A 13,925-nucleotide genomic window follows, 5' to 3' on the forward strand; every position below is an offset into this window, starting at 1 on the left:
ATTTTTCGAGGACTATAAAGAGGCGTGGATTTTTTAAAGAATATTTTTCGAGGACTATAAAGAGGCGTGGATTTTTTAAAGAATATTTTTCGAGGACTATAAAGAGGCGTGGATTTTTTAAAGAATATTTTTCGAGGACTATAAAGAGGCGTGGATTTTTTAAAGAATATTTTTCGAGGACTATAAAGAGGCGTGGATTTTTTAAAGAATATTTTTCGAGGACTATAAAGAGGCGTGGATTTTTTAAAGAATATTTTTCGAGGACTATAAAGAGGCGTGGATTTTTTAAAGAATATTTTTCGAGGACTATAAAGAGGCGTGGATTTTTTAAAGAATATTTTTCGAGGACTATAAAGAGGCGTGGATTTTTTAAAGAATATTTTTCGAGGACTATAAAGAGGCGTGGATTTTTTAAAGAATATTTTTCGAGGACTATAAAGAGGCGTGGATTTTTTAAAGAATATTTTTCGAGGACTATAAAGAGGCGTGGATTTTTTAAAGAATATTTTTCGAGGACTATAAAGAGGCGTGGATTTTTTAAAGAATATTTTTCGAGGACTATAAAGAGGCGTGGATTTTTTAAAGAATATTTTTCGAGGACTATAAAGAGGCGTGGATTTTTTAAAGAATATTTTTCGAGGACTATAAAGAGGCGTGGATTTTTTAAAGAATATTTTTCGAGGACTATAAAGAGGCGTGGATTTTTTAAAGAATATTTTTCGAGGACTATAAAGAGGCGTGGATTTTTTAAAGAATATTTTTCGAGGACTATAAAGAGGCGTGGATTTTTTAAAGAATATTTTTCGAGGACTATAAAGAGGCGTGGATTTTTTGAAGAATATTTTTCGAGGACTATAAAGAGGCGTGGATTTTTTAAAGAATATTTTTCGAGGACTATAAAGAGGCGTGGATTTTTTAAAGAATATTTTTCGAGGACTATAAAGAGGCGTGGATTTTTTAAAGAATATTTTTCGAGGACTATAAAGAGGCGTGGATTTTTTAAAGAATATTTTTCGAGGACTATAAAGAGGCGTGGATTTTTTAAAGAATATTTTTCGAGGACTATAAAGAGGCGTGGATTTTTTAAAGAATATTTTTCGAGGACTATAAAGAGGCGTGGATTTTTTAAAGAATATTTTTCGAGGACTATAAAGAGGCGTGGATTTTTTAAAGAATATTTTTCGAGGACTATAAAGAGGCGTGGATTTTTTAAAGAATATTTTTCGAGGACTATAAAGAGGCGTGGATTTTTTAAAGAATATTTTTCGAGGACTATAAAGAGGCGTGGATTTTTTAAAGAATATTTTTCGAGGACTATAAAGAGGCGTGGATTTTTTAAAGAATATTTTTCGAGGACTATAAAGAGGCGTGGATTTTTTAAAGAATATTTTTCGAGGACTATAAAGAGGCGTGGATTTTTTAAAGAATATTTTTCGAGGACTATAAAGAGGCCTCTTGTTGTTTTAAATAGAAGGCCCCAGAGGCCTTTTTATTGCGCCCATGCTCAATTTAAATGCCTCTTCTTCTTATTACTTTTATTTCTTTTTTCAATTTAAAAATATACAAATATATTTTTTGTGAAAATGTTATCCAGAAGCAAAAAATTGTCTCTTCTATTAAAAATCAATATTAAATATGATATACGATCATGGTATTTCGCGTTACTGGAATTTGAGATAATTATCGCAGAATTTCTTTTAATCTTTCTGAATTCTCACAATTTTTGGAGAGCGCAATCTGAGAAATTGGCAAATACAATAATTGTAAATGAAAACAGTTTGGAGATAAATAATATTATGGAATGGCAGTAAGTACACATCATGAGAAAATAATCGGAAATCGGCAACTTTGTACTTACATCTCAGACAGTAATCAATGCTAAATATTGTTTATTTTTCCCTAGGCAAATTATGAATAGATCCCTTCTATTATATACCCCGGAACATGAAACAACTGCCACCATAATGCATAATGTCTCCAAGTCATTGGGCCTAACAGAAAATCCCATGGGATATAAAAATGAAGATCAGATGCTGAACATTTTCAATAGAAATACCACTCTCGCAGTAGTTATATTTCATGAATTCTCTAGCGATTTTTTATCCCTAACCCTACGATTTCCCAGTCAATTTCGTACCTTACAAAGTGGCCACAATTGTTCGAATTCCGATTGTTTTTGGTCCATGAGAAATGTGGACAGTGAGATTGAAAATCTCAATATATATCTTAAGGAAGGCTTCCTACAACTACAACATTCTATTTTCGAAGCTTGGGCGAAGTTTTACAATAAGGGTCTGGAGGAAAAACTTCCATCATTGAGTTTTAAAGCATTTCAACACAGCGCAGGAGGAGGACAGACACAGTATGATGGCCAGAAGAATGCTACACATTTCATCTGGACATTTTATTATTTTATATATTTGGTACCATTTCTAAATCTGGTGAGGGTAAGTGAAGCTTTCAATAATAACCCAATGAGATTTTTAAGGACTATTAGTGCCATGGGTGGGTTTTTTTAAGTAATATTTTTAAACGACTATTAAGGCAATAAGCGTGGGGTTTAAGATAATATATTAAAGAACTATCCAAGCCTTAAATCTGGACATTCTTAAATAATTATAAGCGGTAACTGTTTAAATAATATTACAAAGGATTATCAAAGCTATAAGCGTGGATTTTTTTAAATAACAATATTGAAGGACTATCATAGCTATAATCGTGAACAATAATAATTGTTTAAGGTCTATCAGAGCTACAATCCTGGATTAAAAAAACTATTTTTCAAGGATCATAAATACCTTTTTAAATAATATTTTTAGAGGACTATCAGAGCTATAAAAGCGGATTTTTTACTAATATTCTTAAAGGACTATCAGAGCTATGAAAGACCTTATGCAGCATTTTTAAAGGACTAACAGATCAATGAGCATGGATTTTTATTAATATTTTTCAAGGACCATAAGGACCTTTTTACATAATATTATTATTGAACTATCGATAAGTTTAGATTCTTTCAATAATATTCAATAAAAGGTCTATCAGATCTATAGGCGCATTTTTTATATAATATTTTTGAAGGACTATCAGAGCGGTAGGCGTGTATTTTGTATTGTGAATTTATATTTAATTCATCAATGATAAATAAAAATTAAATTATTTCCCTTTTTCAGAAAGTCTCCAATGAAGTCGAAAACCATATTCCAAGTCATTGTTCTGTTTACGGAATATCCTACATTGATTACTGGAATGGTCATTTTATAGCAGCATTTTTGCATTTAATGATTATTAATTTGCTGATTTTGGGATTTTTATTGGTAAGTACTTGCAAAAATATACATTTCAAAAATCCACGTCTTGTATGGAAAAATTGTCCTTGGAAAAATATTCCTTTAACGCCTTGAAAGGTTAAAAATAAAAATCCACACCTTGTGCAGGTCCTCAAAATTAATTATCAAAAACCCTACTCCTTGTGTGGGTCCTTAAAAATTATTTTATAGGTCCTTAAAATAAAAATTCACGCCTTGTGTAGGATTTTAAAAATAATTCTTAAAAAAATAGACAACTTTGTAGGTCCTCAGAAATAATTTTTAAAAAATCGACACCTTGTGTAGGTCCTTAAAAATAATTTTTAAAAAATCAACGCCTAGTGTAGGTCCTCAAAAATAATCTTTAAAAAATTCCCTCCTTGTGTAGGCTCTTTAAAAAATATTCTTTAAAATGTCAATAATCTTTAAGTTATTTTTATTTCCAAAATTCTGCTTCTCCTTTCAGATTGAATGGTCCCTTAGTGGCCATAATATCCAACGTCATCTGGGATATCAGCTTCTGTTCTTGATTCTCTACAGTTCCATGTTAATATTAAATGCTTTCATTTTGACCATATTATTTGGTCCAAATAGAAGATCGGCTTTATTTATGGCAGCCTCTCTGTGGATTGCCAGTTATGCAATTTTCTCAATCAAATTAGGAAACTCAGACGTCATTGACTTCCAAACCATTTTCTATATGCTAATATTCTTTAATAATTTCTTTCCATTTGGAATGGAATATTTGGAAACAAATTCTGACGACATAGTTCTCTATAAAATTTGGTTGCTCTTCTTTATACAAATATGTGCCATTGTATTTTATTGCTGCGTCCTATACTTCCTAAAACCCAGCTCTGAAATACATTCGAAGGAATCAAAATTTCCCGAAATCTCTACCAAGAAGGAGGAGGAGTTCATGAATGAAAATATTTCCTTATTTTATAATTACGCACACAAAGACACGAATTGGAAATCTTTTGAATACGGTCCAGTGGAGGGTCATCTATTGCTGCTACAGAATGTCTCAACATTTCAAGATAAATATGATTCGAAACCGGGTTTAAAAAATATTTCAATGAGAATATTTAAAAATGAAATTTCTGTAATTGTGGGTCCTCAGGGTAGTGGTAAAACCACCTTCATATCTCTTTTATCGGGATCCCTGAAATATAAGGGCAATATTTATTTCAATCAAAATAAAGAACTATCCAAAAACTGGTCCACCTATTGTTCCAATATGGATGTGATAATGGGTCCTCATAATCATCTTTATGAACATTTGACCGTTGCCGAACAGCTGAAATATATTTTAATTCTGAAACAAAAGTACCCTGAAGATCAGCTAGATGCAATACAAAGGGAACTCAACAAATGGTTGTTACTATTGAAATCGTCTATAAATGATTCAAATCAACATATACGAAATCTAAATTACAATCAGAAGCATCTCGTGACACTTTGCTGTGTTTTATCGGGTAATACGCAAATTATTCTATTGGATGATCCCACAAGGTATATGGAATTGGAGGAACGTCACAGCTATTGGAATATTTTGCGGCAAGAACGCAGAAATCGCTGCATAATAATGACAACATCTTCCATAGATGAATCAAATGAAATTGCAGATCGTATTGGAATTTTAAATGCAGGAAAATTAGTGGCATGGGGTTCCCCATTCTTTTTGCAGAACAATCTTGGCAAGGGATTCAATTTGGTAAGTACAAATTAGACATTGATTCCAAAATCTTCTAATGAAATTATTGTCATTGACTTCTTCAAGTCTAATCAAGCCGTTGACATCTATTCCCGTCATGGATTCGGATTTAAGTCATTTTCAACGAGCCAAATAAATGTCTTCTAGGAAATCATTGTCTTCTAGTGAAGCCATTGCATCGTTCATTTGATAAAAATCGAGTCAATCCATTGTTCGTTAGGTTAGCCATTGACTTCGAGTAAAGTAAATTAATTGGCCAAAGTAATGACTTCTAATCAATCCTTCTAGTTCTAGTCAAGCCGGTCATTATCATTTCTAGTCAAGCTATTGTCAAGTCATTCAATTGACATCTAGTCAAGTCATTGACTTCTAGTCAAGCTATTGACCCAAAATCAGACCGTTGACTTCTAGTCAAGCACTTGACTTCCAGTCAATCCTTAAGTAAAGCCATTAACTTATAGTAAAGCCATTGACTTATAGTCAAGCCATTTACTTATAGTCAAGCCACTGACTTATAGTCAAACCATTGACTTGTAGTCAAACATGGACTTATAGTCAAAACAATGACTTATAGTCAAGCCATTGACTTATAGTCAAACCATTGACTTATAGACAAACCATTCACTTATAGCCAAACCATTGACTTAGAGTCAAACCATTGACTTATAGTCAAGCCATTGATTTATAGTCATGAGATTGACTTATGGTTAAGCCATTGACATATAGTCAAGCCAATGTCTTATAGTCAATTCTTTGACTTCTGGTCAAGTCATTGACTTATAGTCAAACCATTGACTTATAGTATAGACTTATAGTCATGACATTGACTCATGGTCTATCCATTGATTTATAGTCAAGTCATTGACTTATAGTCAAGTCATTGACTTATAGTCAAACCATTGACTTATAGACAAACCATTGACTTATAGTCAAACCATTGACTTATAGTCAAACCATTAACTTATAGCCAAACCATTGACTTAGAGTCAAACCATTGACTTATAGTCAAGCCATTGATTTATAGTCATGAGATTGACTTATGGTCAAACCATTGACATATGGTCAAGCCAATGTCTTATAGTCAATCCATTGACTTCTGGTCAAGTCATTGACTTATAGTCAAACCATTGACTTATAGTATAGACTTATAGTCATGACATTGACTCATGGTCTATCCATTGACTTATAGTCAAGTCATTGACTTCTAGCAAGCGTTGATTTCTAGTCAAGCCGTTGACTTCTAGTCAATCATTGACTTCTAATCAAGTCACTGACTTCAAGTCAATCCTTAAGTAAAGTCATTAACTTTTAGTCAAGCCGTTGACTTATAGCAAAGCCATTGACTTATAGTCAAGCCATTTACTTATTGCCAAGCCACTGACTTATAGACAAACCATTGACTTATAGTCAAACCATTGACTTATAGTCAAACCATTGACTTATAGTCAAACCATTGACTTATAGTCAAGTCATTGACTTATAGTCAAGCCATTGACTTATTGCCATGCCATTGACTTACAGTCAAGCCATTGACTTCTTGTCAAGCCATTGACTTATAGTCAAACCATTGACTTATAGACAAATCATTGACTTATAGTCAAGTCATTGAACTTTAATCAAGCCGTTGATTTTTACTCAAGTCATTGACTTCTAGTCAAGTCATTGACTTCTAATTAAGTCACTGACTTCTTGTAAAGTTATTGATTTGTAGTCAAGTCAAAGACTTCTTGCAAAGTCATTGATTTCTAGTGAAGCCATTGCCCCATAATTAGGTCGTTGACTTTAAATCAAGCCCTTGATTTCCAGTCCATCCTTTGACTTCTGGTCAAGCTATTGACTTCTAGTCACACTCTTGACGTATGTCATGTAATTGATTATAAGTCAAGTCATTGGCTTTGAGTAAATCATTGACTTCGAGTGAAGTCATTGATTTCATGTCAAATCATTGACTTCTAGCCAAGTCTTTTATTTTACCGAATGCTCATGAAAAATTTCTCTCTTTTTTCAGGTCCTACTCCTAAAACCAGACGTATCCGTGAAACCCATAACAAAACTATTGGAGACATATATACCCAACATTACTGTGCATGCACAATTCAAAGATCGCATCGTTTATATTCTTCCACGACAAAAAATACGATTATATCAAAAATTACTCATGGAATTGGAAAGAGAAAGCTCAAATTTTGGAATCTCCAGTATGTATGTGACCGGTTATGATTTGAATGATATTTATATGGAACTAACTGGACTCATCCAAAGCAAAGTCAATAAAAACTCCTACAAAACCTTATCACTCCCAAGCAAATTTCCAATACAACCGCATTCTAAAATATCCCTAATGAAAACTTTGTTCTATAAGAAGTTATTATATCAAGCGTCAAATATTGTTCCAGTATTTGTGATATTTCTTACACTGCTCTTGATAGCCGGCATTCCGAAAATGTTTGCAAATTTTAAATCATTACATCGCATAGAAATGGGCTTGAGCACGAATTTGGATTCTCAGAAGAATTGGAAAAATTGTAAATACTTTGAAATAGTTGAGATAGAGAACCGGAATACATTAAAATCCAATTGGAAACCTCAAAAGTGGTTTGTGAAGAATTTAAAATGTGGTGAGAGTGAGTATCGCAAAGATATATCCGCGAATGGACAATTTGGAGCTGTTGAAAAAGACGATGCAAATCATTTGACATTGTGGCTAAATGAAGAAGTTTTCCATGGTCCAGCATTGGTATTAAATTTGGCACACAATGTTATACTGAGGTAAATATAATTCAAGATTCTATTTACCTTAGGAATCGACTTAATTATTTTTCTATGTTTCATTAGAAATCTTTATCCAAACGAAATCCACAAAAAAGTGCTGATCAATAACGAACCGATTTGGGAACCAATGCGCGAAAAATTTGCCCTTCAACACATCCACAACATACATAGCTCCATTATTTGGGGTATTATACTTCCACTAACCATTTCCAGTTTCATTGTCGCCCTTATCAATGATAGGGAAACAAAAATGTTAACATTACAGCGTCTTGCGGGCCTGAGCGATACCTATTTATGGCTTAGCAATTTCTTATGGGATTATGCAATCTATGAGCTGATAATTCTTCTATATATTCTAGCAATAAATATTTATATTCCCGATGGACCTAATGGAATGGGAATTTTAGGTATATTTTTTATAAATCTAATTTTAGTTTGAAAACTAATACCAAAATTGTTTCAGTTCAATATCTTCTTCTGATGTTATATGGCATAGCATCATTACCGATGGCCTATCTTCTATTCTTGTGGTTAAGGGATAATGAGTTTCAAGGATTTTTAAAAATATTTCTAATACAAATGATATTGGGTAAGATTTTACATTTTAAATATTTTATTCGATTTTAATTTTATTATCCTATTTCTAGGTTTTGTTTCATATCTGTTCTATTGGGACCATATTGATGCGAAACCATTTTCGTATTATATTTTAATGTTTTCGCCCAGTTTTGCTGTTCTCATTGGCCTCGCTAATCTGGAGACCGAATGTAAAGTACGCGACTTTTGTCTGAAGGCTTGCTCCAGAATTGAGGGTTGTGAACCAGAACTGAATGGATGCTCATTTGTTTCGCAGTGTTGTAGTAAGTCCCTCATCACACACTAAAGTATTTTGAAATATTTTACCAAGATCTATTAATAAGGTCAGCCAGGTAGAGAAGGTCAGCTGTTTATTCTTAAGTCTAATGTCAAAAATTTGGACTTTGTTTTGGTTTTCATAATGAAAGTCCAATCAAAATAAAGCAATTTGACAGCAAAATTCAGCTGTTTATTCTTAAGTCTAATGTCAAAAATTTGGACTTTGTTTTGGTTTTCGTAATGAAAGTCCATTCAATATAAAGCAATTTGACAGCAAAATTCAGAGGCAACTGGTCTCTCTGGATGACCTTATTATTAGACATTGTAATTTATGTTTAGGTTTTCTTAATGGAATTCAATTCAAAATAAAGCTGAATGACCTTAATAATAGTCCTTGTATTAAACATGAAAGTGGGCGTCCTTAGATCGAGTACCCACTAAAGAAATTTTAAAACTGAGAAACTCGATCTAAGAACTCATAATTTCGTGTAATTTGTTTCATGAAATCACATGCGTGTGGACCATGGTATATTAAGAAGGTCATCCAGGGAGACCAGCTGGATCTTGGCACAATAAATAGGTAATCCATTTAGCGCAGCTGATGAAATTAATTCACAATAATGGATTGACAGCAAACTTAAGAGGCAGCCGATATTCAGCTGGTCTCCCTGGACGACCTTATTTATAGGCCTTGTGTGTGACCTCATTAATAGATCCTGATATTGATGTGTACTTCGACTAAGCCATTTTTTTACATTCTCTCTTTTATTGGAAAGTGAGAATACAGTTCGTCCTCGGACGGCTCACAAGAAAGACGTAAAAAAAATTTTAAATGAGTACTACACGCCCACGGGCTTAAAAATAGATTTTTGCAAAATGGCGGTTGTTAGGCGTTCGCTTAACTAACACGTGTGTTTTTAAATACGGATAACCTATAAATTACGAGTCGTTCAACAAAATCCAAACAGCTGCGCATGAAATTTTTAATTTTCGTAAATTTAATAGCAAAAGAAGATGCTTTTCGCTACTATGTGACTCCTTCACAGTAGAAGAGTTCACTGATACACAAGGCTTAGAAAGTCTGAACATTGTGGTCAAATTCTTAAAGAAGATCGAAGTCAACCTGCAAAACACAAACCACCATCTATGGATAAAGTCAAATTCGTAGCAAAGCTACATACGGATACATGGCACTAAACCTTCTATCCCTATAGAAAGTGGGCCAACCAAAATAATAAAAAAAAAAAAAAAAAGTGAGAATAAAACCGAAAAATTCCAAAAATGGGACAGGACAAAAACATTGATCTATATCGACATTTATCTCAAAATATATTTTACGCCCTCCTGAAAATCCAAATTACAAAAAAAAAATTCTTTGTTTTTTTCTATTCTTTCTGCTTTCAGCTTATCCATAGAGACTATATGATTCAGTCTTTAGAGACTCTACACTTCAACTCGTCTATAAAGACTCTCTGCTTCAGCTACTCCTCCTCCATAGAGACTCCCTGCTTCAGTTCGTTTATTGAGATTTCCTGCTTCAGCTCGTCTTTTAAGATTCCCGGCTTCAGAAAGTCTATTGAGGCTCTCTGCTCCCTGTCGCAGTTCGTCTATAGATACTTCCTGCCTCAGTTCGTCTATAGAGACTCCCTGCCTCAGTTCGTCTATAGAGACTTCCTGCCTCAGTTCGTCTATAGAGACTTCCTGCTTCAGCTCGAGATTCAGAGATTTTCTGCTTTAGTTCGTCTATATTCACGCTCTCTGCTTCCTCTCATCTATTCGAACTTCTGCCTTCGTCTCAGCTATGGAGACTCGTCTATAGAGATTCCCTGCTTCTGTTTTTCTCTATAGACCTCTTCCTGGAAGTCTATGGAGGATCCCTGCTCCAGATCGTCTGTGGTGACGCCCTGCTTCAACTCATCTGTAGAGAATTCTGCATTCAGCTGACCTATACAGACTACCTGATTCAATCATTCTATAAAGAATGCCTGCCTTACACGAATTTCAAATCATGCGTAGGGTCTTCTGGCTTCGTCTCAACTATAAAGATTCCCGACTTCGACTCATCTGTATAGGCTGCCTTCATCAGCTCGTCTATTATTGTTCTCTGCTTCAACTGGTCTATATACAATTCTCGATTCAAATAGTTTGTAGAGGATCCCTTCTTCAGCTCGACCATACAGACTTCATGCTCTATGATTTTCGGTCTTATGGACTTTTTTTCTAATTGTCCTCTGTAAATTATTAAAAATCTATGCTTTAATTTAAAATATAATCTTGATATATAATTTTTCCATTTCTCTAGATATTTCCTTTTTCGATTGGTCCTTTCCTGGCATTTTACCATCTGTTATATTTATGTCGCTTACATCTCTCCTACTATTCAGAAGTTTTATTGCATTAATTCGATATCGAAAAAAGAAGTTATATTCTCCACCAGATACGTAAGTAATACAATCTGAATTTATTATTTCATATTAAATTGAAATTTTCTCTTTTAGTATTAAACAACTGAAATCTATGTGTTATCCCCACGATGATGATCGGGTAATTGAGGAAAAAGTACGTATATCAAATATGAATTTGGAGGAGTGCAAGCAACATACACTTCTGATAGATCAATTGGAATATGAAATACCCAAAGAAGGAGACAATGTAAATGTCATATCCTTGGCTCTCAAAAGGTAAGAAAGAGGCGAAATGTTGAGGAATTTTTTAAGGAGCCAAGTCTTCTAGAAAATAATGTTTGCTACTATTCACTGTTTGTATTTATATATCCCCCCTTCTCATTCAGTCACGACTGCGTGGGAATTTTTGGCTGCTCGAAAAGTGGTAAATCCCACCTAATTCGACAATTAATTGGTGAAGAAGGTTTCAGTTTTGGTGAAGTCTACATCTGTGGCAATGAAATCAAGAATGCCACACAAAAAGCCCTAACAAATATTGGCTACATTCCACAAAGCGAAACCCCATTCGAAGGAGCTACACCACAACAAATATTGAAGTTATTCTTCATGCTACGCGCAGCGGAAGTACCAAAGTCAAAATTTAATGAAACAATAAGAAGTCTCACAAGAGTATTCCGACTACGGAATTATATGAATATTCGAATCAGTGAATTGCCAAAACATATTCGACGTCGTCTAAGTTTTGCCATTGCTCTAATCTTGCATAATCAGTTACTTATATTCGATGAACCCACAAAAGGCTTAGATGCCTCCGAACGACACTTGCTATGGTACATTATGAAGAAGTTACGTGAAAATGGTAATACGATACTATTCACATCACAAGAATCCATGGAACTGGAACAGTTGGCAGATTATATTATTGTTTTGCATAATGGGGAAATGTTGGCAATGGGTAGTCCACAAGATTTGAGGCAAAAATATAATCGTGGTTTTTATATGGAAATCAAATTGAAAATGGATGGAATGACTTTAGATGAAATTGAAAAGAAGTAAGAAAACTAAATTTAATTTTTAAATTAATTTTATTTTTTTTAATTCTATATAACCCTAAAGTTTAGAAATGGATATAGAAAATCTACAGAGGTTTATATCATTTCTTAACATGGAATCTGAACTTATGTAAGTATAATATGAGATGTCTACAAAAGTAATCTTAAAAACATCCACCATAATAGATTCGTCGGATGGCTGTGTTAGTCCCTGATAAAATATTCTTTGAAAATCCACGCTAATAGATCCGTATGATGGCTCTGTTATGGCTTGTAACTCCGTCTGATGGATCTGCTAGTCCTTGTTAAAATGCTCTTTAAAAATTCACGCTTATGGCTCTGATAGTTCTTTATAAAATATTATTTAAAAATTCACACTTATGGCACTGATAGACCTTAAAACATTCTCTAAAAATCCTCGCTTATAGGTCCGTTTGATGTCTATATTAGTCCCTGTTTTAATTTCTTTAAATATCCATGCTTATAGGTCAGTTTGATGGCTCTTTTAGTCCTTGTTAAAATATTCTTTAAAAATACACGCTTTTGGCTCTGATAGATTTTGAGAAAATATTCTTTAAACGTTCACATGCAAGACTCCGTTAGACCTTGATAAATTATTTTTTAAAATACATGCTTATGGATTTGTTATTCCTTGATACAAATATTGTTTAAAAATCCTCGCATATGGGCCGGATATTCCTTCATAATATATTTAATAAAAATCCCTGTTTGTATGTCTTCTTGGTCTTAGTTTTACGATACTCCCCGTTTCCGCTCGTCTATAAAGATATCTCTGCTTAAAATCATCTATATAGACACTTCCTGCTTTAGCTAATCTATAGAGGATCCCAGATTCATCTTATATATAGAGACCCTTGAAATCGGCGCATCTTTAGAGACTCCCTACAGCTCGTCTATAGAAACCACTGCCTTCAGCTCGTCTATAGATACTCTATGCTTCATACTGCTTCAGTTCGTCTATAAAGAGATTCCTTGCTTCAGATCGTTTATAGAGACTTGCCGTTTTAGCTTGTCTCTAGAAATTCCCTGCTTCAGATCGTTTATAAAAAATTGATATTTTAACTCGTCTGTAGAAACTGCCTGCTTCAGCACTTCTATTGAGTCTCTCTACTTCAGATCTTCTTCTCAGACCTCCGGTATTAACCCATCTCCCTGTCTTCAGCTAATGTATAAAGGCCCCCCGCTTCATCTCTGTCTGTTGAGACTCCCTAGTTCATCGTGTTTATAGCGTCCACTGCTTCAGAGAGTAAATGCAAAAGTTGCCTTCCGTTCCTCGTGTAGTACTAATATCCTAATTCAAACATTTTCAAAAAGGTTTTCTTTTTATTTATATGTTATATTTTTTTCAGAAAACGAAATGGTAATATATTAAAATATTATTTACCAATTAAAAATGTTTCATACTCTCATCTATTTGGAACAATGGAGAAGAATCGTGAACGCCTAAATATTTTGGATTATATGATTAATCAAGGATCAATGATCACGGCATTGGATAATTTGTATAACTCACGAAAAGATAATTCCCCGTATAATAGATCAAATGAATCTGAAGAAGCAACAAACAATTCGGTGATGAACTTAGTTCGTACATAATCTAGAATTATAATTAAAAAATAATAATACAATAATATAGGACATTTATTTTTAACAACGAAACCAAATAATTTGACAGTTAAAAGTGTATTTAATATTTTATGCCAATTTTTAGAACCCTTCCCCGACCCTAGATATATATTTTTAAAAACACTACGTTGTATTACGTTTCCTATACGTTACGTAGGAGTCTGAGTGTTAC

General features: G+C 33.6%; 1 protein-coding gene across 1 annotated transcript; it reads left to right on the forward strand.

The window, feature by feature from the left end:
• Positions 1-1,635: 1,635 nt before the first annotated feature.
• Positions 1,636-12,110, forward strand: LOC133332497 (ABC-type organic anion transporter ABCA8-like). Its single transcript, XM_061540898.1, has 8 exons — positions 1,636-1,651; positions 1,732-1,807; positions 1,904-2,447; positions 3,171-3,314; positions 3,772-5,022; positions 7,031-7,791; positions 11,148-11,330; positions 11,441-12,110. Exons 1-8 carry the CDS (start codon positions 1,636-1,638, stop codon positions 12,108-12,110), a joined length of 3,645 nt encoding a protein of 1,214 aa, XP_061396882.1.
• Positions 12,111-13,925: the final 1,815 nt, after the last annotated feature.

Source organism: Musca vetustissima, unplaced genomic scaffold (assembly GCF_032173495.1).
Source record: "Musca vetustissima isolate MV318-11 ecotype Yass unplaced genomic scaffold, APGP_CSIRO_Mvet_v1 utg21637, whole genome shotgun sequence".
Taxonomy (NCBI): Eukaryota; Metazoa; Arthropoda; class Insecta; order Diptera; family Muscidae; genus Musca; species Musca vetustissima.

What these genes read in the sequence shown, in the direction of transcription:
- LOC133332497 (XM_061540898.1), top strand. An exon ending in AATAATATTATGGAATGGCA is followed by an intron (nt 1,808 to 1,903) that starts GTAAGTACACAT and finishes ATTTTTCCCTAG; the next exon opens with GCAAATTATGAATAGATCCC. An exon ending in TGATTTTGGGATTTTTATTG is followed by an intron (nt 3,315 to 3,771) that starts GTAAGTACTTGC and finishes TTCTCCTTTCAG; the next exon opens with ATTGAATGGTCCCTTAGTGG.